The 27,503-nt window shown below is 45.8% G+C and overlaps 1 protein-coding gene across 1 annotated transcript in view; it reads right to left on the bottom strand.

Annotated features, from left to right (window-relative positions):
- The window catches only part of Tanc1 (tetratricopeptide repeat, ankyrin repeat and coiled-coil containing 1), a 229,778-nt gene that overhangs the window by 18,428 nt on the left and 183,847 nt on the right, over positions 1-27,503 (bottom strand). The window contains exons 15-19 of the mRNA XM_077802626.1: positions 21,085-21,193; positions 20,115-20,237; positions 12,893-13,129; positions 10,755-10,937; positions 8,400-8,478 (exon numbers count right to left, since the gene is read on the bottom strand). Of these exons, the coding sequence (XP_077658752.1) occupies positions 8,400-8,478; positions 10,755-10,937; positions 12,893-13,129; positions 20,115-20,237; positions 21,085-21,193 (731 nt within the window). The remainder of the gene's footprint in view (positions 1-8,399; positions 8,479-10,754; positions 10,938-12,892; positions 13,130-20,114; positions 20,238-21,084; positions 21,194-27,503) is intronic.

Genomic DNA, 27,503 nt, shown 5'->3' with positions numbered 1-27,503 from the left:
CAACCTGACCATGTTTTAGCTTCTACTGTAAAGTCAGTCTCTGGGCTTGGACTAAGATCAAACATGAACCTCTGAAAAAAAACCTTTAAAAAATGTGCAGTGGCCACTAAACAGGACTTCATACATGTAATCAAATTCTTTCTCATTCACCTATGACTTCATCTTCCTTAAGTAATTGCAGAGTAACTATATGATTTTATCATTTAAATATTCACTTCAATACTCTACCAAGACCAAAGGTATAGCAGCATAAATTAGAAATATAACAATAATCCAGGGCATGGTGGTGCATGCCTGTAATTGGAGCCACTCAAGAGGCTCAGGCAGTAGGATCACAAATTTGAATTCAGCCTGGGAAAGTTAAGGAGATCCTGTCTCTACGAGAGAGAGAGAGAGAGAGAGAGAGAGAGAGAGAGAGAGAGAGAGAGAGAGAGAGAGAGAGAGAGAGAGAGAGAGAGAGAGCGCGCGCGCAAGAGCAAGCGATAGATATGGATTGACTCATATCAATCAACTTATCACATCCCTGGCCTTATATAAAATTTACTGAACATATACCACTGGTGAGCACTGTACAAACTACCATGGGTGAATTCTCACGTGATCCCAATAACACAGTGAATGAGATGTTCCTCTTATGTCTAATTAGCTGAGGTAAAAAAGTTGGGTCAGGGTAACACCTTTCCCTAGTCAAAAAGAGAATCAGTGGCAGAGTCAGCACTTTAACCAGGGCAGTTGAATCAACCAGGAGCCATGCTCCTAATCAAAACTAACATTTTAACAATACACTATGGCATTTGTAAAGTACTGCCTATATGATGCTTCATGGTCCTGTGCATCCACAAGTTCATTTACTGCACAATCAAGTTCTATGAGGCAAGTACTATTTTTATCTATTATAGATGACAGGGGAAAGGCTCAGAAAAGCCCAGCAACTTGCCTAAGGTCACACAGCAGCTGGGCATCTGGCTGGCATCTGAGTTCACAACTCCTACACTGTTGCCTCCAGGAAATATTTAAACACATTCAACTCATCAAACAGCTGCCTATGAATGCTGTTTAGAAGGAAAGTTCCAGAAAATGTATTTGCTTTCTCAAAGGACAATAGGAACAGTCTACAATGACCATGTTCCCTCCAACACTTGTCACCTGGCACAGCGAGGCCAGAACACAGCTCAACTTGAGGGCACACAGGATGACACCATGAGGTGCCATCTGATTTGTTGCTGGCCCAGTCCAGACTCAATTTTATTATTTCCTATTTGTATATGTGTCACCTCAAGTAACCTCTTCCTATCCTCTGAGAGATAACATGTGCTCTAAATAACAAACTCAATTTAAAAACAATTTCCCAAAACATGGACAATATAAATCATATTTCATAGATTTTGTACTAAAAATCTGTTAGAAGGTTGCAGCTTCAAACAGCTGTTGCTTCTAAGTGTGCTGAGGTGTGTTCATGCCTCTGATAGGTCCATGTTTCTGAAGGCAGGTCCAGTGCTTTGGGTGTTCTTCTCTCCACAAGGGCCAAGCAGGACACAATTATGTTCAGGATACCCCCCGAGATGCCAGGAAAAAAACCAGGGCATTTTCACAAAATCTGTTTACTCAATTTTATAACAGGTCTCAAAAAAGAAGATGGGGTGGGGTGCAGTGGGATGGAGGCAGGGGAGAAGAGAGAATATCCAAATATGGAAAGAGACACTTGTGAATTTTCCCTGGGCTAGCCCCTCTGCTACACCCTGAGTTGTCCCCTTTTCATGCTTTTATGCCAAGGACAGTCAAGAAGTTCTACCTTTTCTGACAGGGTTTCCACACCCAAGAATCTTATTGCACCTTCTTTAAACCAGCACTGGGAAGGAAGACAGGCCTTGATAGGGATTTCAAAACCAGTACTGGTGAGATACTCAGGCTCCAAAAAAAAATCTAATGTCCTTGTGTTCAGGCAAGTCACTCGGCTCTTCTCCACTGGATGCATTCAGAAGTCCATCCCTCTTACATTGGGGGAGGCACAGTGGTGGTACTGGGGACTGAACCCGGCAGCACTCTACCTCTGAGCTATACCCCCAGCCCTTTTTAAAAATATTGAGACAGGGTCTCATTAAGTTGCCCAGGTGAGCCTCAAACTTGTGATCCTCCTGCCTCAGTCTCCTGGGTTGCTGTGACTAAATGCATGGGCCAAGAGCTAGAATTCTCCACAGGTCCCAGCAAACAATGGGACAACTCTTTTCTTCCAGTTTCTCACCAGAAATTCTGCCCCGAGAGGTATGTGTACAGGCTGAGCATTGCTAATCCCAAAATCTAAAACCTGAAACATTTTGAGTAGCAACATGATGCTCAAAAAGTTTTTGATTATGCAGTACTCAGATTTTGGATTTTGGGATCAGGGATGCTCAACCAGTAAAATCCATGCAAGTATTCCAAAAATCTGAAAAACTTCTAAATATGAACCACCAAGCATTTAGATAGGGATCTTCAAACCTGTATGTGTAAGCACCATACCCTACTCAGTAAATTTAAAATGTACTTTAAATTCTTAACAAAAACAGCTCCCTTCTTTCTTCAAAAAACAAAGGTAAAATTTAAATAAAAAAGAAATAATTTTTAAACCAATAAGACACCCCCCCCCCATCCCTGCATCCTGGGACGGCCTGGGGTGAGCCCGGCCACACACAGCCTAGTACACCTGGGACCAGAGCCCAGCAGCCCTGGAATGGAAAAGTAAAGTGGTTCCAGGAGTCGAGGGGAAACTTCAGTCACAGAGCATAAAGCACTGCTGCCCAGCTTCCTGACCCAGTGTGGAGAAGAGGCCGGGCTGGGGACCCCACCTGCTAACTGGGTTCCTGCTGCCCTCCACTGCCTCAAGACACTGGTAAATGGGGGCGTGCTCTGCAGTCAGCCTACAGTGGAGAGAACAGCTCTTCCTAGGAATAAAGGCAAATGAAGTATCTTTAATAGCTTTGGCAGTAAGAACCGATTATTTACAGTGACTAAGCCCCTTTGGAAAGGATTCACCAATTAAAATAGCGCTGACATAGCCCTCAGGGGCAGTCAGGTCTGACACTCTAAGCCCAGGGCCCTGGGCCTACTGCAAGACCAGCCAGGAAGCAGTGAGACGGACCTCGGAGGGGTGACTGTGACAGGGTGGGGTGGCTGCTGGAGGACAGCATGAGGGCATGGCAGAGAGGGAGATGTCACAGACATGAAAATGGGGCTGGCATGAGCCACCTTGTCCCATCAGTCATGCTCATACCATGCCAGGTGGTGGTCAGTCCAGCAGCCATCTGAGCCCTTGGCACAGACGAGACCATCTGAGCCATCCTGGAATCCAGCAGGACATGACTGTGCTACAACACAAAGAAATGAGGTCAGTGGGTCCTTAAGAGCCACCAGGCTCCTTACTCTTCCTGCCTCTGACAACAAGTATTCCCCCTAAATAATTCTACAGAATGAACACTGCCCTGTCCGAAGAACAACATAGCTTTTCTTTAAATCTACTTGCCTACTTCTCTACACCTATGTGACAAGCCCTGCAATAGAAAAGCACAGTCCAATTTAGTGGACAATAGTTACCAATAGATATTTAAACTTAAATAAATTACGCTAAAATAAGACAAAGATGCAATTGTGCAAGTCGCTCCTCAAGTAGTCAGTTTCCACATGTGGCTAGTGGTGACCATGACAGCAGAGACAGACAGCATCTCCTTCAGTACACAGAGATCCTTCTGGCAATGCCACACCAGGCGGTCACATGAGGAGTGACCAGGTAAAAGACAGAAAGAAAGAGAAACGGGGGTGGGGGTGGGGGAGAGAAGGGAGGGACTTCTGCCCTCATGAAGCCCACAATTTGGGGGAAATAGTCTCTTATCAAAAAAGCATCATGGGATTTGTCGGTAAGTCCTGGGCAGGAAACTGCAAAGGGAGTGGCAAGAGACACCTGTGGAAGCCTCGCTGACAGGATCAGTACGTTTGCACCCACAAGAGCAGACCTGGACAGAAGGGCCTCCATTCCCTTCTGTTCAGAGCAGGAGGCTCTGGCCACAGCAGTCTCTCACACTTGAGAGCAAACTGGAGTTTGAAAACAGAGTTCCTCTGGCAATTCCCACAGCATGAGGTCACCAGCTAAGCATCTCTGGTCATTTCTGTTTGGACTGATTCACATCAAACATGGACATGGAAACAGTAACTCAATTTAGCCGGGACATCGTGGGAGCCAGGACTGACTTGTCATGGCTGTGGAATGCTCAAGACAGAGATAACCCAAGCATCGGAGGGGCTCGTGCTGGGTTTCAGGCTGCCCAGAAACTACCGAGCCATCATCTGACACAATCTGTGAGTGGCAGACAGCCAAGGGCCTCGGCAGCCGTGAGGCAGGTCAGTCAGGTGCAGCTGCTCTGAGTGTTCCTCTGCCTGGCACCTTCCTTCCCGATTCTCCACTGAAGAAGTGAAGGAGGAGGGCTGGGGAGATGCAGGAACTACAGAACTGATTTTGAAGGGCTGGTCTCTAGACAGGAAATAGGCAAGAAGCAAATGGCCCCAGACACTGGTGCAAAGGAAAGCTTTCCTAAGTGAAGCCCTGTGCTCTCTAAAATCCGTAGAGATAGTCTGCGAGTTTTCTAAAAGCTCTGGGTTTATTGCAATAAACCTGAAACTACACACTTCCCACTTTGGATGAATGTCTCAAACTCTATTACACATTTTCTCATCTCTTTGAACCTAAGATAGGAGATGGCTCAGGCGCTTCCAGTGATGAGAACCTCAGGGCACTAAGACATAGGATTGTCCCTGCTCTCAACCACCCCTCCCCCTGGCCTGAGTGATAAGTGGCCTCCCACTGGCCCATGTTCCCTCCCCACTGGCTGGCGGCTGTCATCACTTCTGTGGAGAGCCCAGTGCTTCCCATCAGCAACAGGGACACCACACTTCAGCAGTGGGGCCCCAAGAGTCTCTCCTGGGAGGAGAGTGGAGAAGCGTGGTGGCAGGGAGAGGCAGCCCTACCAGGACTGAGCAAAAGAGACAGGCAGGTAGCTGTGCTCGGCACAGGTTGATAGCACTGCACAGAAAACAACACCCTCCACAGACAGGCTGGTGGGTCAGAGAGAGACGGGAGGCTCTGCCTTGTCACCCCAAGAGCCAGCATCTCAAGGCCAAGCAGTTCATAGCTAAATCTGCACTGAACAGACTTGTATAAATGTATATGAGGGTTCCAGGAAGAATAATAACTGCATTATCCACACAAAGCTTCCAGTTGTTCCATCAGCTTCCCACACCCTAGGTAGGACTCACTTTCGGGATCCTAACCCTATGCTGTGGCTAACAACAGACAAGGGCTAGTCTAGAGTATACAGGACACAAAGCACCATTGAGAGGATCCAGGAGAGAAGCCCAAATGAAACCACCAACCAAACAATTGGCTTCACTTCTAAGGGCTCCTGCAGCGCATCCCACACAGACTGGGGAGCCACCAGGGCTGCTGCTTCTATTTGGCTTGGTGACAATTAGGGCTGTGTGACCCTTTCATGCACAGGATCACTAACACGGCTCCTGTTCTCCACAGGCTGCCTGTGAGCCTCTCTCATCTGATCTCTCCCCAATGTTTGGGGGTGAAGTAACATGGACCCCATCTTGCCAAATCACAAACACAGATCTCAACTTCTAGACAGTGAGGAATCTAAGTTCACATAAAGCTCCATATTTATAGATGTTTTCTCATCTAAAACTTCTGCTGCAAGATTTCAAGGTAGCTCCCTGATAAGTACAGATCTAGAAAGGAGAAGAGTTTTGAGGCAGACAAGTGTTGGTCACTTTTGAAGGAACATGAGGGAAAGATAACCCGCAGAAAAACACAGGGAGAAGGGGGGTGGGTGGGTTATAGACCTGAAGTCCAAGCCTGGAAAATGGTGTTTATGTTGCCTTTTCTTTTTTCAGGGTTGTAGATGGCCAGCATGCTTTTGTTTGTTTCATTTTTATGTGGTGCTGAGGATGAAACCCAGTGCCTCACACTTCCTAGGCAAGTGCTCTGCCACTGAGCTATAGCCCAGCCCCTTATGTTGCCTTAGCTTTTTTTTTTAAGTACAGGGAATTGAATTTAGGGATGCTTTACCACTGAGCTACATCTCCAGCTCTTCATTTTTATTTTGAGACAGGGTTTGGCTAAGTTGCCCAGGGTGGCCTTGAACTTGCAATCCTCCTGCCTCAATCTCCCAAATTGCTGGGATTACAGTGTGAGCCACCATGCCCAACCTCAGCTTAAAGTTTAGGGCTTTCAAAACTAAAAAAACAACTCTTGGCTGGGTTGAGGATGTAGCCCAGTGATAGCCACTTGCCTAGCATGCTTGCAGCCCTGGGTTCAATCCCCATCACTCCAACAAAAACAAAACAAATGAATCCTCTTGACTGATGAAATTCACCTGATGTCTGATAAGGAAACTGGAAGTGTTTCCTAGCCCTCGAAGGCCATACATGAGGCTTTGAAAGACAGGCTGAACTATTCTGTAGTTTTGTTTTGTTTTTTTTTTTACTGAGACCTGTGGGACAATGGCCAGGAGATGAATCCTGCCAAGGACCTCAGTGCATGGAGTCTCTGATGAGAACACAGCGCAAGTCAACGCTGTAAGCTGGTAAGAACCTGAAGCAGAGAACCCAGCCATGCTGTGCCTTGACTTCAGACTTACAGAGACTGAGATAATAAATGTGTGTTGTTAAAATAAAGAAGATTAGGGGGAAGTCTGCAGTCTCACATGTCTCCTTGGCCAGCAACCCACTGAGAATCTTGAGGGAGAAGACACTGAAATTCAGGACTGATCAAAGAGAAAGAAAAGCCCACGCCTAGGCCTCAAAGTCAGTCCTCAGGATTATTCTTCCAGGAAAAAAAAATCATTTTGAACACTAAAGGTTGGAGATTCCCCTGTGAACTAAGGATGTGGTGATTCTCTGTCACTGTGGCCATCTTTCACAGGTGTCACACTGTGTCACCACTCCAGACAGCTCTGTGCAGCAGTTGTTTTTCTTGGTGGATGAATCATTTCAAATAATTCAGGATGCTGGGCTCTCCCTAGACCCCAGGAATCAGAGTGTCTAGGGGCCAGTGCTCTTTAGGCTGACATCATCCGGTACCTTCTGGTGAGACTGCTTTACCTCACTTAGTAGTCGCCTCTCTCCTAAATGGCAGGTGAGATTTACCTCATTTGACAGAGACACCTGTCCCAAGGTGCTCAACTAGGCAATGAAAGGGTGGGGGATTCCAACTTTCTGGCCATCAGTAAAGTCCTGTTCTCCACTTGGCTACTCTGCTGACACAGTGTGGAATTTGATGGAAACTTTTCTTTTGCCAAAGGACAATTTAAAAGTATGGTGAAGAACTCCATAAAGAGGAAGTGGCAATATTGCAGTCTGCACACTTTTGGCACTATGCATAGTCCACACCATCTGGAGTCCTGTACTTTCTCTGCAACCCAGGCTGTGTCTGCTCCTCCTTCAATCCCAGATGAGCAATGGGAAGCCAGGCCGATGGCCACAGCCCTGGAGGGGGCCATGGGACTCTCAAGGGCAGGACTGCACTACCACCAGGAAAATCTCTGAGGCTTCTCTTAAGTGTGAGTTAGCTAATAATCTCTCCACACCACCATCTGGCTTGTTAGGAAGTAATTTAGAAGCATTTGGAAACAAATCTGTGCAAGAGAAATGGAAATCACACACCATGTATACACACAGAACTCAGCCTGGAAATGCACATTCAACACCCCAGCTATATTCACTAAAAAATAATTCATAATCTAAAGTTTTACATTTCTAACGCCCATTCGGTCAAATAGAAAATTTGCAACCAGCATTATCTTCATTCATCAGAATTTCACTCTTCATTAAAATGTACTCTTTCTTGTGGCATTTCCCCATTGTAGTTAAACACACATCCCAGACCAAAAGAAACTGACTTATCAGTTCTGTTTAGTATTTTAGGTAGGTGCACGGAGCCTGAGTTCTACCCTCATTTTACAATGCAGGGCAGGCCCCAGCCCTTCCTAATGAGCCACCTTTGATTCACCTGAAAATGAGGGTGGACGTGCCTGCCCGGCTCATTCTGCACAAGTCCCAGGAAGATCGGGTGGTCAGGACAAGTGAAGACCTGGCAGACCAGATGCCTTATTTAGGTATTTCCATCTGACATTCCTCAGAGGCATGATAACTGCTACTCTAATTGAAAATGATTCAAATTTTATATGCTTCTAGCGAAGTTTTACTACCATTTGGAAAGTTTAAAAGCTTTAAACTTCAAATGCCTCGTGATAAAATAAAAATAGGACTACATGCATCACAAGTCATCCTTAAGACAATTAGGCCACAATGGGGGCTAAAACATCAAGCGAGTTGCCCCAGACTACATGCAGTGGAAGCCTAATTACCTGTTTCTCCCCACAACGTGTCGGTGCCATTGACTTCTATTTCATGTTCCTCTTCCATTCCCAGCAAGCACTGGACCACCTGTCAGAAGTGGCAAGGTGACTTAATGAGTTCTCATGGCAATAGGTGCTTATTATATCCCACATATCAAAGGAGAGAATGTTGTTTTTTAACCATTATTATCTCATGCTGCACGAGGAGAGAAAATATAATGAAAACTGTTTTCAAGCATAATTCATATGCTATTCACACTTTCACTTGGAGAAGAATTAAAAAAAATCTCAGTGAATTTCATCAACATTGTTCAGAATTACTAGGTACTCAGAATTCTAATGAATTCCAACATGACCCAAATATGCCAGCCTAATCAACAAAGGACACGGCAGATCACATAAAGTGCAGTTTCTGCATAAATCACCAGAAGATGGTGGATCCATTTTTTTTTAAGGAAGGAAGGAAAACCAGGCAAGATTATATATTATATTATATATATATATATATATATATATATATATATATATATAAAACACACACACACATACATTACATATATATATTTTTTTCTCAACAACAAAAATTTTTCAAGTATTGTCCAAATGATTTCTCTACTTGGCAGCATTATTCTTTTCCCTTTGGGACATCTTCAGGTCAAAGAGCAAGTCAGGTCACAATATGGAATGGAGGCAGGAGAGCTGGCTCTCAGGGAGATGGATATATCCATGCCCTGGATCAGAGCCAACATTCACCCTGAGCAACAGAAAACAAGTCAAAGCCATCTTCCAGCCTCCAAATTCATTCGTTCTTACTAGGCCAAGTAACAACCAAATCCCAGGAACTAGCAAATGTTCCCTTACATGGCAAAACTGCAGATGTGATAACCAATCTTGAAATGGGCTGATGATCCTGAATTATCAGAGTATACGGTGTACTTGCTATCATATCTGATGTGACCACAACAGTCCTCAGAGGAAGATGACAGATAGAATCCAAGTCAGAGGAAGGAGCAGAAGGACAACAGAGCTACAATTAAAGTGACATATTCTAAGGGTGGAGGACAGGGCTGTGAGATAAGGAACAAAGGTGGCTTCAAGAATCTAGGAAAGCCAGGAAACAGACTGGCCTTCAGAAGGAATGGTGGCCTGCTCACACCTTAACTTTAGAACTTTGGCCTCCAGAACTCTTAAGAGTAAGCATGTATTGATTTTAGCCACCAAGTTGGTGGCCATTGTCATGACAGAATTAGGAAACTGTTACACCTTCTAAGTCTTTGGTGAATAAATCCTGCTTCTTTCCATGGTATGGTTACTGTTGTGCTGAGGGGGGTTTTGCTCACATTCTTCCCAGCCTGCTTAAAAATGAGGGGTGAACATAAGTTGAGACGAGAGCCAAATCTACATTTGGTGTTCCTGGGACCCCAAATGCTGATTTTTCACATTTTAGACACACTCAGGTTTAGGGAACCATTTAGAAAGGAAAAATACCTACATTTTCAGATATGTGCATTTAACACTCTCTCTGTATATTTATGCATGTGTTTTCAATGCCCCAAATTAGACAGCCAGCAGTACAAGCTTGTGTGTGTGTGTGTCTGCCCTTGTGTTTAAGTGCCAAATGTCAGTCAGCCAGCTTGGCACTCGAATTTACTTTAAGCCATTTTGGGGAAAGAATTTTACCAATTACTGGCACCTCTAATTGCCTGAAGATAACACAGAGTGAGAAAAACTAGGAAGAGCGTGAGTAAAATGTTTATTAAATTCAAAGACTGAGCTAAGACACAGATCAGGAGATGACAATTAAGTCTTCAAAATGAGGAATACTGTATCTACCAGAAATAAGTGCTCGACTTAGCAGCTGCGAAGCTCTCCTTCAGTGCAGGAGCTTGAATGACAAGCATTCTTATTTATGTGCTTCCAAAGCATTAAAGTTCTATTTTTGAAAATCCTTCAAATACTCAAGAATGATTTTAGAACTAGGATTCCATGGGATTATTTTTAAAAGATTACAAAGATAAAAGAATGAATTAAAGGGAAAAAAATGTAAAACAGCAGGGCAAAAGGGTAAAAGTAGAACAGGGAAGAAAGAAACAGGAGGAAGAGCCGAGATCATTGAGAGAGGCCTTGCACGGGAAGAACCCACCCAGCTGTCCCAGTCACAGCTGATGGGACTGAGGAAGGATGTGATCCAAGAGAAGCCTTTACACATGGTCAAAGCCAATGGCTACTTCTCAAAATTCTCTTTTTTCTCTTTCCTTCAATGTGTCACAGGCTCACAATGTGAACGGTACCCATTAGCCAAAGCAACTGACCCATTGGGCGATGGCGTCCCACTTCCCAGGAAGGAAGCATAGCCTCACTCACCGCACTGTGGCCCATGCTGGCAGCTGCTGTCAGTGCCTGCTGCAGGGCTTGGCTCTTCCTCAGGGCGGGCTGGGAAGGACCTGCTGACCACTCACAGGTCAGCAGATACCGGAGAATGTCACCATGGCCCCGCAGAGCGCTGTGGACGAGTGCACACTGGCCTTTCTTATCCAAGTGGTCCACCTGGGGGGGCAGGAGTTGGGGAAGGGCACAGATGAGCATTCCCTTTCCTCTGAGAACCCACATCCACCAGAGGCTGTGTGCAGGCTCCAGTAAACTCCAAACAGACACAGGTTCAAATTCTAACATGTCTTTCTGGACAGCACTGAACCTTTGTCCGATTTCCTGCATGGTAATGAAAGCAAAGATCTGGGCCTCGGGTTCCCCTTGTAGGACTGGCGATCACAAGATCCCCTCCTTATCTAAATATTCCCCTGGTATACTGCACAGAGCTCCACGTTCTCTTGGTTACACATAGAAGGACTCAGACCAAAACCTCAGACAAAACCCTGGGCTTCCCAACTGGGTGCCCAGGTGGGCGCTCTCAGGCTGGCACAGGGAGCTGCAATTTGTGGGGGAGAACAGGTCTTCGGTCACTGAACTAGAGAAGCCAGAGAAAGGGAGGGATCTTGCCACTGCAGCTCTGAAGGAGGAAGGCCAAAGGGAGTCTGTGTAGGCTGGAAACTCTGGACATACTGGCATGTAAAAGGGGTAGTGGGGTAGTGCATAAAGTCAGAAGAGGCCACTGGCCAGAAAGGGTGAGTGTGTGAGCAGTGCACACCTACGGAGGACCAGAGGAGACAGAAGTCCACTGCCCTTCTGTACCCAGGGAGTCTGGGGGCTGAGGAGGAGCCAGGGCCCAGTCCCATCATGCTTACAAACTCTGAGGAGTGCTGCACATGCACTCAGAGGCTCTGCAAGAGCCACCGACATGTCCACTGGCTTCCATCTGCTGGCCTTTGAATAAAGCTAAGGGATATCTGAATCCTGGAATGAAGGTGCAGACCACACAGCAGTGAGGCACTCATAGCAAAGCCTCCAGAGACATACCCCTTCTTCTAGGAGCTAAAATTCAGATGATCCAAATTTGTGTGTGTGTGTGTGTGTGTGTGTGTGTGTGTGGTGCTGGGGATTGAACTTGGGGCCTTATGCATGCTAGGCAAGCACACTACCTCTGAGCCAATTCTCCAGCCCCCAAGTGTCGGATTTTTGAGAGCGAGAGAGAAAAAAGGCTTCCATAGTTACTATAAACCTAATATTTTGAGGGTATTTTGGTACTGATGTTGAACTTTAAATATCCTAATTAAATAAAAATGCAAAAACAATCATGAGTGGTTTATCTGTTATTATTCAAAAGCTATATCTGCTAATGAAATGTTTATAATAAAGCTAGAGGGAGTTTACTGGGAACTCCATGTACTTTTCATTTAATCTATCAACACTGATAGTTTTGAAGGAACTTGGCTAATAATATAATTTTTTAATATTACTTGCAATAGGCTGATTTAGTGCTCACACAGCAGCACTGTGGGAGATGCTACTGTGATTCCCATTTGACAGACGGGAAGCCTGGGACGCATGGGTTCAGTAACCTGCCCAGTATCCTAGTGGGCAAAGAGAGAGATGGTGACTCCCGGCAGCTCAAGCACGTGGCTTCTAAGATCTACAGAACTCAAGCAATTGTTTTAAAAAGACACAATATAAAATGGGATAAGAGGGTGAAATAAAAGGCAAACATTTAAAATCTTTGCAGCCCACTGTGGTGCCATGTTAAATGCTACCAAGTTCTAGGTAAACACTGCAGGATTCATAAAGGATGGCCCTACTCACATGGCTGGTGGTCAGGATTCTCCCTGAGACCTCCCTTTGGGGCAGCATTAAGCAGAAAAACAACTCAGAAGCCAGCACATGGCCCACCTCTCTCCCAAGGCTGCTCTACACCAAGCAACATTATAAACTGGCAACACCTGTAGTCTAGCCCCTCCATTTATGCTGAGGATTCTGCATTCATTGAGATTGGACAATACACAAACAAAGGGAGACTGGCCTGGTTAGTAACAGTTCAAACCACAATATGCAGATATTTCCCACCCACCCCATGCCCTGGCTGTCCCAGAGCAGGGAAGGCTGCTGCTTACCCGTGCCCCCTTCTTGGTCAGCAGACACACCAGCTTCATGTGGCCAGCAGCTGCTGCGTAGCAGAGTGCAGTCATGCCGTTCTCTGACATCCCGTCCAGGCAGGCCCCAAATTCCAGGAGCAGAGTAACAACTTCCTCGTGGCCCAGGTGAGACTGGACGCACAGGATGGGGGCATTATTTAACACTTCTGTCCTGTAGTTCACGTTGGCCCCTCCCAAAATCAGGAGCCGGCTCACCTGTTGGATGGTGTCCCCCAATAAGATTAATTCTCACTACAAGTTAATCTCAGTGACATTTCATCATAATCTAGTGGACCTCAAACTTGAGTAAGCAAAGTATCAGCCAGGGGGACATGTGAATAACACATATTCTCACTGGTGGGAATGAAACCAATGTAGACACAGTGGGAATTGTCTCAAGGTTCCTCAAAAAGATTGAAAATAGAACTACTGTATGATCCAGCAATCCCACTTTTGAGTATACACCCCAAACAACCACACGCAGGATCTCAAAGAAAGATTTACATACCATGTTTACTTCGGCATCATTTAGAGTCAGAGAGGTAGAAGCAACCCCAATGCCCACCAATAGATGAACAGATAAAGAAAACGCAATATGTGCATAAAATGGAATGTTATTCAGTCTTAAAAAGAAAATCCTGACATGTGCTTTAAAGATGTTAGAACTTAAATAAGGCAGATGAAAGTTACTACTTATGAGGTTCCCTATAGTAGTCAAATGCAGCAATAGGAAGTGGAAGAGGGGTTAATGGATACAGAGTTTTACAAGATGAAAAGCTCCAGAGATTTATTTTTTTAATTTAAAAAATATTTTTGAAGTTATAGATGGACAGTCTGCCTTTATGTTATTTTTTAAAAACTATGGTGCTAAGGATTGAACCCAGTGCCTTACATGTGCTAGGCAAGCACTCAGCCACTGAGCTGCAGGCCCAGCCCCCTCCAGAGATTTTTTATTGCACAACAATGTGAATATATTGTACACTTAAAAATGGCTAAGTTGGTAAATTTCTATCATGTGTGTTTATCATAAGTGAAAATAAAAATTAAAAAACATGAAGTCTCAGACACCCCATCCCCTGTCCTCTGGATTTCCAATTCAGGAGGTCTCGGTGGCACATTTTTGATGAGTTCCCAGGTGATGTTAATACTGTTGGTTTGGGGACCACACTAAAAAAAAAAACAATGTTTAATTTAAATAAAAATATTATTTCATCTCCAAGAGAAAACTGAAATTTCTGTTAACAGTGAGATAAAGCCCAAAGAAAATACACTCCCCTTTCTTTAAAGGATGTGTTTCTAGAAGAAAATACTAATGTACAGATGTGTTCACATGTCCTTGGGATTGTCAGCAGTGTGATATGGCTGAAGTCACCTGTTGCTTCTACTAACAACAGATGTGCCACTGCCCACTAAACTCAACAAATCTCATTGAACACAGGCAAATTTCAGCTATACTAATGTCTCCTTCCCATCTCTAGATCTCCCAGGGGTCAGGGTAGGGGTGGGGAGTGGCTCTTTCAATGCCTATTCAGATGCCTGGTATGTTTCCTTGAACACTTCCCTTCAGGGGACCTGCATCCATCACTCTCTCTGCCAAACCCTGGCAGGTCCTCGGGGCTGTCTGTTAGCTGTGAGAACCACAGAGACCATGTCATAGATTTGACTAGAGACACGTGGGGATCATTAAAAGACACAGGAAAATGACAGGCATATAGAATTCAGTGTATTCGGGTGATGCCTGTCCACTGGAGTAGCTGACAGATGGTCACGCTGTTAGGTATGGGGGGTGATGCTCTCAGGTGGTGAGGCCACAGCACACCATGGCAGCCCAACATCTGAAGATGTCTTACTTGCTGTCGAAGCTCAACCCTCACATGATCCAGGCTTCTCACTTCCTCTCAATTCCCTTCCTGGGGTCGCCTGGTCCCGAAACCTAAGCCATAACAAAGCCAAGCAGGTCCTATTCTCAGGGCTTCTGGCCTCCTCCCTCTGACTGGAAAGTTCGTTCTATAGACATGGTGCCCAAGGATCACTTCCTGTGGGTCTCTGCTCCACACCAGGACCCCAGAGAGCAGTCCCTAGCCTGTTGAGAATATTTTCACCACTGGCCCCATGCATGCCTCCAGGCCCTCTCCATCCCTTGGCACACGGTTCTCTGGCTTAGCTTACTCACTGCACCACATGCTGGTCACAAGTGCACAGAAAAGAAGACAGGAACACAAGCCCCTCTGAAGACAGAGATGGCCCAGGAGTCAGGTCCTTCACTTCACTGGGACCATTAATAACACCCAGGGAAGGAGAGGCCACAAACATCATGAGGAGGCCCTGCAGAGCCAGCCGGCTACCTGGCAACCCCCACCCCCACCCCATCAGACGTACCACCAACTAGTTGGACCTGGTCAGCACCAACCCAGGCTCCACTCTCCTGCTATCAACCATAACTTATGGACAGGAAGGCAGAAAACAGGGACATCAGAAAAGTATTCCTGCCCTAACACACATTTACTGTGACACTCAGGCAAACGATTTCATTCATTCCTGCTACAAATCTATACAGGTTCACTCTTAAAAACACCACCAGACTCAAGCCCAGTTCAAAATTTCAAGTGCCAAATAAAAGTATAGTCTTTAAAAGTGATTTCCTTTTCAATGACTATTATTGGAATGGAAAGAAAAGGAATACTTGGGGATTTTATCAAGGCCTAGGAAACAAGTTCAGAGCAAGAGGCAAATAGAAGATGTACATGCATAGAAATAAGTGACTTAAGGACAACCACGGACAGACAGGAGTCATTTGTGAATTCCCTGGATGACTATGCCAGCTCGTTATCCTGTCCTCTCCCCATCAACCCCATCCCTTCCTGATACCTGTGGGTCTATGAGAAAAAAAAAAAATGATGGATTGAATGGTCTGAATTCTCACCCATTTGCTTCAGCTTGCTTTATGACTTATTAAATGACTCGTCCTCTCTGTGCTTCAGCTCCCACCCCTTTCTACCTAACAGGTTCTCTTTGTTAAAAGTGTTGGAAGGTGTACTTTCAATACTCGGGTCCTGGAAGGTATACACTTAGGGGTGGAGCTTTCCTGGAGAGGTTCCTCATCAATGCATCCCCCTTTGTTGGAGCAATGCTGTGGGTCTTTTTACAGCTTAATCTCCTACAAGTCTGTTGATCTTAAACCCAAGGCTCTTAACCCTGCTGCACATGGAAGCCATCTGGGAGCTTGAAAGTTTCCAACACCTGTGCCCCACCTGAGAGATTCTGACTTAACTGTGGTAAAGGTTCTGCCACCCAGAGCTCCCAAGTGATTTGAGTTGGCAGTCAGGGCTGTAAACACACAAGTGATAAAGGCCCCTGCAGACATGGTATGGGATTGCATCAGGTCCCTGCCAGCTGTGTGACCCGCAGAATGCTACCAACTGCCTTAAATTGCAGTTTCCTCAACTGAAACATGGAGATTAGTTTCCTATTCAGGAGGGTGAGACAGGAGGATTGCAAGTTTGAGGCCAAACTGGGCAACACAGTGAGATCCTGTCTCAAAACAACGAACAGTTTCACTTCACTGAACAGTTGTGAAGATTAAAAATGTGCAGAAAAATGTATGTGTGTATATATGTGTGTGTGTGTATATATACATGTGTGCATAAAGTATTTAGCAGCACTCAGATCGCCCAAGCACTAAAAGAATATCAATTGCTATTGTTACAATCACCCTTTTGTACAGTCTTCAGAAGGGACAAGAACACAGGTACCTGGTGACCTGGAGGTCTGGCCTCTCACCCACATGGCCTTGTGGCACCCAGGCTATTCCTAGCAGGGACCTGCATGCAGGAGTGGGGGGTAGATGTGCCTCACAGGGAATCATGGGGCCTTAGCTCCTGTTCACAACATCCAAAGGCACATCAGAAGATCCCGATGCTGCAGCAGCAGTCACAGTGTCCAAAGCCAAGGTAAGTACCAATAGAAGTAACATTTAAGAAATGCCATGAATTTCCCCAAGAGCATTAACAGTGAGATTTCTGATCATGTTGCAAGACAGACTTTTTTGTCATCTCCATTTTATAGATGAGGAAACTAAGGCTCAGAGCAGGTGAGGCTAAGGTTAGCTCAGAGCACAAAGCTAACCTCTGATATGAGCATGGCAGCAAAGCAGCAGCTCTGAGTGAGATGGTGCTAAGGGAGGTAACAACATAACATATGTCATGGATTTTTTTTTTCCAACTGCATGGAGATGTCCACTCACTGTCACAGTGCTCTTCTTGGCTGACAACTGGAAGTGGCAATATTATCTAAAAGGGGTATTGGGGACAGGTAAAGAGACATGACCACAAGGAAGAGGAGAGGCACTGGCCAGTTTGGCTATGAAATGGGAATTGCTGTGTCTTTACTAAGTATACTGGCAGCTCACATAGGCACAGCAACTTTAAAATGTTTGTGGCTTAATTGTGAATCAGAAGGACGGGATTGCCTGTCCTCAGCTAGGGTAAGTTCTCCTCTCCTCCCTACCTTCAGCTGAGCAAAGAACCACCATGACTTGGCTCCTGTAAGCAGCCTGAGGATGGTGCCAGTTCTATGAGATGGCACTAACAGAAAATCACCAGCTGGATGGGGCTTGGAGGTGCTCACAGCAAGAACCTCAGCAGGCCAGCTGGGCATAGGCTGGTACAACCCTGACCTGGTGAAGAGAGGCTGCAGTGCTAGAAATCACTGGCATTCTGAAATTATCAAGTAATCATTCCAGAGCAAGTCACTTTAATTTACCAAAGTGGCAAACTGCAATTATTGCTCAAAATGACATTCATTCCTGTATGACAACATTTAATGCTCTCTAAAAAAAGTTCTTTAATTGCATGCATAATTTTAAATTACTGTAATTTGCTCAAGATTCTGTGAAAACCTTTATCCCCCCCTTGAAAGATTAAAAAAAAAAACAACTCAGAAGGATAATGGAAAGACTTACAATTTTATAGCCAAGTTATATGATTTGGAGGGTGGTACAGATGAGGTGACATAGGAGTTGTATAAAACAAAGTAAAAATGAACACTCTTTAAATTGCAAGTATGTTAAAGGAAAAGTTTATAATCCTGGAGAGCCAAGCTCATTGTATTATTATATCTACCTTTTAATTTGCTGTTTTAAAAACTCATATTCAATCGAGTATGATGTTTCTCACTTTTCTGCACTTTGAGTAACTTCTGTTCCCATAAATTTATTAAAGTAGTGAAAACATATTGCCATTCTTCTTTCTTTCTTCTTAGTCATCATACAGAATTTTATAAATTATGGAAAAGCCAAAAGATATATTGTTAACTATCACAGGAAAGATGAAACAATGTTATTATAGTAACCTAATCTAAGTGAAAAAATTCTTAATAATGCTTCTTCCTCAGTTGGGTCTGGTCACATACACCTGTATCCCAGTGACTTGAGAGGCTGAGGCAGGAGGATTGCAAGTTTGAGGCCAGCCTCAACAACTCAGCAAGACCCCATCTTGAAATAAAAAGAAAAAGGGGTGTGGGCGTAGCCTTGTGGTAAAAAAAAAAAAAAAAAAAAAAAAAAAAAAAACCTCTGGGTTCAATTCCTAATACCACACATAAGCAAATGCTTTTTCATTATATGAAATCTGAACTTAGTTGTCTCCTCCCCTTTCTTTCTAATGGGTAACAACATGGAAAGAGCACATTCCCTCTGACCATCAGCAATGGCAGTTTAGGGCTGGTTCCACTATACTACATGAATGGTTTCCTGCCCATCCACCTACAAAAAACTGCAGAAGGCTTCAGTTGGGATATAAGCCCAGAGATCTGCTGTCTGCAGTGTGAGTAATAATCTGCAAAGGAGCAGGCCTGGAGCAGGACAGAGCTCAGAGTGCCATGAGCTATTCCACACCTTGAATGCAGGCACAAAGGCACCCACAAAGCAGGTGAATCAAAGCTGAAATCCAACAGGCTCTGCCAGTCAGCTTCCATCCCTGACAGGGGCATAGGCCACCTGGATGAGGTAGTAATTTGTAAAGACACTGCGTCTACCACCCAGGGACAGTGGACTCTCTCTACTCCATACCAAAGTCTTACAGCGGGCAGCAGGGTCTGGGTTACCCCAAGACTCAGAGCACTGCTAGGTCCTCCCACAACAACTGAGAGTCCTCCCACAACAACAGGGAGCCTCAGTTTTGTGATACTCTCACCTCTCAAAGTCACCAGGGAGACAGAGAAGTGAGGAAGGGGCAGGACACACCTCTAATTAGACATGGAGAAGCACTCTGCAAGACTAGACCCAGACCCATGCCCAAAACAAGCATGCTGAGGGTGAGGTGTATGGGCAGGAGGGAGGAGAGGCACAGAAGGCCCCAGGAGTGTCCCCCATGATTCCATCTCTGGTGCACACTGCCCCCGTCCAAGGTAGAGAGGAGAAGTGGACGTCAGATGCCCAGAAACTGTGAGCCAGGGCCTTGCCTTGTCCTTGACCAGGCTGGGCATCCCTGTGTTCCTGAGAGATGATGCAGCGATCACATCATGGAAGTGGTCTAAGGAAATAACCAGACTTACTGGCAAATGGCCTGCAGAGGAGCTTCTACAGGTGGTCGGCACATCAAGGCAGGGACAATTCTTGGTGGCCTTACCCAGATATTTGGCCTCTGGGTGCCTTCTATTATTGGACTGCATTCATTGGGGAAGGAAAATTCATCTTGAAAAGCAGAGCAGAATACTGTGACATGAAAGCCATTGACCATGGAGTGAAGCAGCTCTTGACTCAGCAGCCAAGGACCTGACACTCTTTCCACAGTCAAAAATGTCTGTGCACATGAGACCTCCATCAGTGTGCTGTGTACTCATTGCTTTGTGTCACTCATCAAAGCTGAATTTACTGTAAACCCGAAGAGATTGTACAGACAAGTAACCCAGGCATTTTAAAAATCCAGTTTCCTTGGAAATCTCTGACCTTTGATTTCCTGGGTAAATTGCTTCCTTATCACATCAGCCCTGAAATGGTCACCACATACTCATGGAGCAGCCCTGACCACCCATATCTTCCTGCTGGAGCAGAAGCTAAACCTCTAACAGAGATTGTGTGATTGATATCGAGGAAAAGCATCACGAGAAGCTCCTCTGTCCCTCTCACGTTGCCTGGTGCCAGACTGGCAGGGCCGACAGGAAGGAATAGGCCTGGGCTCTGCTCCCTGGACAGACGGCTGCTCACCTTCACATTGGGAGTGTAGAGATTCCTGAGAGAGGCAAGGGCGGCAGACAGACCCTCGGTGCTGTACCCTATCCACAGGGCTTGCAGATGGCTGGAGGAGATTCCAGTCTTCTTACTGAGGCCCTGGAAACAACCAGAAACAGATCCCATGAGCATGTCCTTCCTACCCGTGGCATCAGTTTGACTGCAGGGTCCCCAAGAGGGTACAACAGGTGCTGAAGGCGGGGTAACTTGTGTGAACAATGCCCTGTGAGCCTTCCCTGCCTAACCGTGGGTTAGGGAATCACCCCGTCTTTGCTACATGAATTGCACACCCGGGAGAGAGATAATGAAAAGGAGAAAGCTTCCCTTTATAGAATTAGAAGAATAAATGATGGAATTAGGGAATCACTGTAGGCAACCCCTAAAGAATGAGTCCTAGCAGCGACTAGTAAGGGCTGATGGCATCACAAAATAAGCAGCAAGCACAGGCCATGTGTTTCCTGCAGACCCCCCTTCAACTGCAAAATCATCTTGACACCGTGCAGGGGGTAAAGTCAACCCAAAGACTAATGACAGGAAATCCAGGGGCGAGAGTCACACATTAAACTACACCTTGAGAAGCAAGCACACAATCAGAAATCCAGGTGGTGTGAAATTATATAGGTCAAGGAACTCAAGTTCTTTGACAAGTAAATAACAAGGAAACAAAAGGGAATAAAGGCAAACTTTGAATGAAAAGAAACTTGAAAGGGATTCAAAGGGGGAAAGTTACACTCACCCAGAGCATTCAGATGCATGCTCATGTGATAAATTATAAAGAAATACAAGGAAATGACTGTAAGATGGCAGCTTTAGGGAGGGAGAAAGGGAGTCATGTTTGGGATGGGACTTGTGGAGGGCTTCTGAGATGGCTCACACAGCTGTCCAAAATCTTCAAAACTACAAATGACAACAAAGAAGCCCTCCGTCCTGTGGATGCATGCTTCACCTTGAAAATGTGGGCCTTCAGGATGTGGTGGCCAAGCTCCATGGTCTGCTGGCGGTTCAGCTTGCCCTCCTGTCGAGAGAACATGAACGCCAGGAGAGCGTGTCCACTCCTAGAACGAGAAACAGAAGGGCTCACGATGAAAGGTCCTGTGCCACCCCGCCACGGATATTGCCATGCAGCCCTAGAACTCTTCCTCAGTGCCACCACACACACTGGGTGGGCTGCTGCCTTTTTAAAGATGGCAAATGCTGGTTATTCGACGAGTCATGTTAAGGGATTTTTCTGGCTGCCCCATCTCTGTGGAGTGACCCTCTCTGAGGCACTAGTTACAGGGCAAGGCTGGAACCACCCACTCTCCTCATCGATTATCACTGCGTCATTGATTTATGCTGTCACAAAAATGCAAACTCCAAGAGACAAGGGGGCTCCTCTAAGTCACCACTATAGTCACAATGTCTACCAATGTGCCAAATACTCAGTAAGTATATGTTTCTTGGATATGGATGGATGCACAGACAGATGGAGCAGAACCCTCTGGCCTGCAGGCCCGCCTACTCCACCACTGGGGTAACACCAGAGCAAAGGACAAGGCCTTATTGTTGGAAGGAAAGAACAACCTAGCCATGCTCAGCAACAGCCTGTGATCAGTAATGCCTAGAATTCCAGGTTTGGATGGCGCGGGTTCCTGTAGGCTTCCTCTAGCTGGGCACTTGGTGGACATCGACCAATACCATTCACTTATGCCCCACTTACTCTTTGATGAAGGAGCCACCCTACCATTGCCCATAAGGACTCACGCGGTCTCCTTGTGGACATGAGGCTGTCAAGCCGATTTGTTTGGAAAAGACACCCACCCACCATCTATTAACCTGACAATTTTGAACTGCTGTTCTGTTAGGGGAAAAGCAGGTAGTTCTGGAGGAAGGGGATAAATGATACATATAAAATCCAAAATGTGAATACAGATATTCACTTTTAAAAGCATTCTCCTAGTAGCAGGTATCTAGATGATGAAAAGCAGGCAACACATGCATGCCTACTTCTCAAAGAGGTTGGAAACCACATTAGAGAGGAGAAATTCAAGGAGATGGACATGCAAAATAAGTCTCCACACACAGGGAAGGGCATGATCTCCAAGGCCAGGCTGACTTGAGACCAAGTGGCCCCTTCTAAGATAATCTGCATCCACGAGTTCATGAGTGTTCCAAAGCCTGCAGGTATGAAGTCTGAGCTCTATCCCAGATGCAGAAACCTGTCTGCATTATCTCCCTCACCCTTCCACATAATCACTGTTTACATGAGGAAACAGGGGCCTGAGCAGGTAAAGTGCTTTGTCCAAGGCCACACAGCTAGTAAATGAGAGCGCAAGGGTTTGACAAACAGTCTGCGAGAAGTGAGGGCCTGGGCTCTTGACAGTTCAACATGACTCTGGGTTTGTTCACTGACGTCCACCTTATAACCAGCACCATTGTGGGACAGGAGGACGATGCAGGGTGTTTCTCTCAAAGAGCTCTCGGCAACCGGAGGAGACACAAGTAACCAAGATGGAACACAGCAGGAATGGTGCAATGAGCAGGCTCAATGGGCACAAAGAGGTGGCCAGCTGCCCTCTCACTTGGCCCTTGTACCTTCCTTTCATTTCCAATTTCTTCTTCCTTGTAGACCATGTGTCCACACTGTCCCAATGTTTCCAACAAGGTCCCAACCTCCTGTGTTATCAAAACCAAAAATGCTTCCACACGCTGAACCCCAAATCTCTCAAGTCTTCCATCCCCCATGCCAGGCTGTGGCTCTTTCCTCTGTCACTCCTTACAATCCCAAAGGGATGTCCTAAGGATGCAGGATCTTATTCCTATGCTGAAAGTTCAATAGCTTTCCTCGTAATCCTCATATTCCTTCACCTCTTAGTGGCACCTCTGTCCTCCTTCCCTGTCTACCCAAACTTCCTCACCAAATCACACCACACCCTTTCATCAATGATGCCAAATGTTCAACTACCAACTTCTCCTCCAATGTTATAGTCAGTCCTGCCCAGAAAGTCTGGGAGAGGCAGCTACCCCACAAGCTCAAAGTGCTCAAAACCAAGCCAGCTATGTCCTAGAGAAAGCTGCCCCAGCCCTCCTGCCTTCTTGCTCTTATTGGGAGCAACTCCAATCCAATCCTGAGACTTGACACCCTGAAGTCACCTACAGCTCCTCCTCCACAGGACCGCTCTCCAGACAGCCAGGCTATCTCCATCCACCACAACTCTGACCCCAGGCCACCAACTCCCTATAGCAGTCTTCACATGCAACACTCCTGTCTACAGAGACAATCTCTCCAGAATCTTCAAAGCTTCACCACAGGGGACAGAAAAAAGGCCATCCTCTCTGGCATATCCTTCTGTTGGCCCTTTCTACTCCTCCATTCCATGAAAGAACTTCCAAATTAGATTGTCATTGCCTTACAGGGTCTCTGACAGCTCTTCATGCTTAAATAGCCTTGTTCTACTTAGTCATATCCCACCCATTTGTTCCTCAAGTTAACAGCATGGGGAAGGCACATGCAGACTGTTCTAGAGTACGAGTCCCTGTGCAGCACTAATGATTTGATGCAGGAAATGGCCACCAATGTGTCCCAGCACCACAGAGAACGTGAAGATGTTATGTGCCTCCAGACAGAAGTGCTCAGCACCACCTATGAATACCTCTGTAAAACAGACAGACAGACACACACACACACACACATATATATAAAATATGTGAACAAAAAGAACATAGCAGAAGCTGAGTACAGTGGCACACACCGTAGTCCTGACTACTTGGGAGGCCGAGGCAGGAAGACTGGGAGCATGGGGTCAGCCTTCGAATGTTTAGACAAAAGGCCAAAGATGTAGCTCAGTAGTAGGGTGCTTGCCTAGCAGACACTTATACTACCTGACTTCAAAATACAACAAAGCTACAGTAATCAAAACAATAGGCTATTGGCATAAAAAACTAAAACCCAGACCAAACAATGGAACTGAACAGAGAACCTAGAAGTAAACCCCACACATTTGTGGCCAACTGATTTTCAACAAAGGTACCAACAACACATTTGAAAAAGGACAGCCTCTTTGATACACGGTGATAGGAAAACTAGGGATCTGCCTGCAGAAGAATGTTGTTAGAGCCCTAGCTCTCGCCAGTTAGAAAAACCAACTCAAAATGCATTAAAGAGTTAAATGTGAGGACCTGAAACTATGACAGTACCAGAAGAAAACAGGGGAAATGCTTCAGGACATTGGAACCAGGCAAGATTTTCAGATAAGACAGGAAACAAAAACAGACAAATGGAATGATGTCAAACTAAAAATCTTTTGCACAGCAAGGGAAACAATCAACAGAGTGGGAGAAACAAACTACAGAATGGGAGAAAGTATTTTAAAACTCTACATCTGATAAGGGGTTGATATTTAGAACATAAAAGGAACTCCAATAACTTGACAGCAAAAGCAAAAACAAAAAAAAATTAGCAATAGAACAAGTAAACATTTCTCAAAAGAAGACATTAAATTGCCAACAGGTCTATGAAAACATACTTGATATTGTTAATCGTTAGGGACGTGGAAACCAAAATCACTATAAAATATCACCTCACTTAAGTAAGAACGGCTATTTAAAAAGACTGAAGCCAGGCACGTGGTGGTACACGCCTGCCATTCCAGACACTCAGGAAGCAGAAGCAGGAGGGTTGCAAGTTTGGGGCAGCCTGGGCAACTTAGTGAGATCCTATCACAAGAGGCTGGGGATGTTGCCCAGTGGTAGAGAGCCCCTAGGTTCAGTCCTCAGTTCCTCAAAAAGAGAAAAGCGGGGCCGGGGGAGGAGGGTGGACTAAAGATAACAGGTGCTGGTGAGGATGTGGAGAAATGGGAACTTTTGCACACTGTTGGTAGGAATGTAAATCAGTACAGCTGTTACAGAAAACAGTATGAGCTTCCACAAAAAGCAAAAAACATCCAGAACTACCCTATGATCCCACCACAACCTCATCACAGTGTGTGTAACCGCTGCATCCCTGTGTAATAGCCGAGAGATGGAAACAATCCAGGTGTCCATCAACTGGAGAATGGATAAGGAAAATGCAGTACGTATACACCCTGGAATAACAACTATTCAGCCATGGAAAAGAATGAAATCCTGTAATTTGTGACGGCTTGGATGGAAGTGAAGGTGAGTCAGGAATCGAACCCAGGTCTGTAAGGTTCCAAGATATTCCCTGGGAGTTTTCAGATACGTAAGTATCCTAGAAACAACTTCCAGGTCCCATGACAAGGGCATGGTGAGAACATGCTAGCTTACGTACTAGGAGGTTTGCACTGCCATGAAAAACAAGAACGATCACTTAGACGGGAATTCCCAACAGTTTAGGAGGGTGCCTGTGATGTGTTAGGCAAAAAAATCCAGGAGGCTGAGGCAGGAGGATCACAAGTTTAAGACCAGCCTGGGTAACTTGGCGAGGCCCTGTCTCAATAAAAAAATAAAAGGGCTGGCAATGTAGGTCAGTGATAGAGCACCCCTGGTGCTGTAAAATGACAAAAACCAAACAGCACAATGATTCTAAGAGAGGAAAGATGGTTCGTAGAACAGAAAGAGGCAGAAATAAAAAGGGAGGTGCCGCTGCCTCTGAATGCCTGGCCTCAATTGGGGCAAAACCACAACATGTGGGACAGGGGAAGAAACACGACCCCAATGTCACCATGTGTGAAACACTCCAGAAATCACTGCCCTCCACTGGAAGTTTCTCCCCCTCAAGTCCTGTGTGCAACAAGGCTCCTCCCAGCATGGTATTCCCCTCTTCACCCACCTTCCAATGTGGGATCCCTAGAGAAAGGGAAGGGTCCTGTTCCTGGAACCTCTGTATCTGCATGTGGTGGGGCCTCAAAAGCTGTTGCTTAGTCAGACACAGTGGTGCACACCTGTAATTCCAGCAGCTCGGGAGGCTGAGGCAGGAGGATCTCAAGTTCAAAGCCAGCCTCAGCAACAGCGAGGCACTAAGCAATTCAGTGTGGCCCTGTCTCCAAATAAATATTAAAGAAAGGCTGGGGATGTGGCTCAGTAGTCGAGTACCCCTGAGTTCAAACTCTGTTACCAAATAAAACAAAACAAAACCAAAACTTGCTGAATTGAACTCAGAAGCTCCTTCTAACATTGTTATCTAGCTTTTGCTGAATGAAGCTCAAGTACAACAAGCTTCTCAGGAAACTGTTGACTCAATGGTGCCAGAGTGTGCATCTCCTTATATCAGTAGCCTCAGCACCCCTCCTATCTGCACTCATCTCAGGCCCTACCCCAGGAGACATCCCCACGCATACCATAAGGACACAGCAGTACTCAGGAGCATGCCATCACTAATAGTAACTAGTAGTCACTCCACCCTCCACTCTGCTGCCTGAACTCAAGGCCCCTGCTACCCAAAATGAAGCAAAGTTCATCAATGACTACAATCCATCTACTTCTGCCCCAAACCCCAGCAACAAACCCAAAATCCCTGAAGTCTTTCAACTCGTATCTCTACAAACTCAACTACAAGCTTTCTTCCTAGAAAATGATCTGACTTTTCTTGGGGAATCATCGGAAGTAGCTAGCTATTCTACAGCACACGTTACCCTAGCTGTCACGGTCTGGCTAAACAACCTGGATGTTAACAGTTCACTGCTCCAATCAGGTTCAAAAGATAACAACCAACCTTGAGTCTAGCGTCACCTAAGAAAAAAAACAGCCACCATATGGAACAGCAGGTAGACCCAGCAGGTAATGGGAAGTCGGTATGAGTGGGGAGGAAACGGCTGAAAGGCTCACAGCTCTTACTCACCTCTTCATTTCTGGACCCCACATCTGGTCCAGTGCTCACTACTGTGCTGAGGGGATTGTCTAGCAGCCTGCCAGCCCTGTCACTAGAGGTGGGGAGCAATCCTGACTCTGACACTGCTGTTCAAGATAGCAGAGAGGAAGGCCCAGGCCAGGCAGAAGTGGAGGGCTTCGGCACACGCTCACCAACCCTCAAATGCCTCACCTCTCATCCTAATTCATACCAGGCCACACAACAGACAAAGAGCCTTGCCTCCCCAATTCACCCTCCAGCATCAGGAAGCCTGACCCACATTGAACCACTCACACAGAATGAGGTGGGCAGGCTGGATTATAGGGCCCCTTTCAGGAACACAGACACAAGGTGTCACATGCTCAAGAGGTAGCAGGGAAGTGGCAGTGCTGGAAATCCAAAAAGGAGCCCTAGACCCAGAGATGAGCACTCCTGGAGATGCCCACTATTCCTGGAGTGGAGGTCCCATGCCCCACATGTGACCTTGCTGAAGTTGGGAGGGGGGAGGAGATGGGGATCTGTTAGACAACTGGCAGCAAATCTCACCCAGGCGCTGCCCAGCTTCTCTTCCAACCAAA

The sequence above is a fragment of the Urocitellus parryii genome, chromosome 1 (genome assembly GCF_045843805.1).
Source record: "Urocitellus parryii isolate mUroPar1 chromosome 1, mUroPar1.hap1, whole genome shotgun sequence".
In the NCBI taxonomy this organism is placed as follows: domain Eukaryota; kingdom Metazoa; phylum Chordata; class Mammalia; order Rodentia; family Sciuridae; genus Urocitellus; species Urocitellus parryii.
Note: the sequence above shows the minus strand (reverse complement) of the source record. Positions and strands in the feature narration are given on the sequence as shown.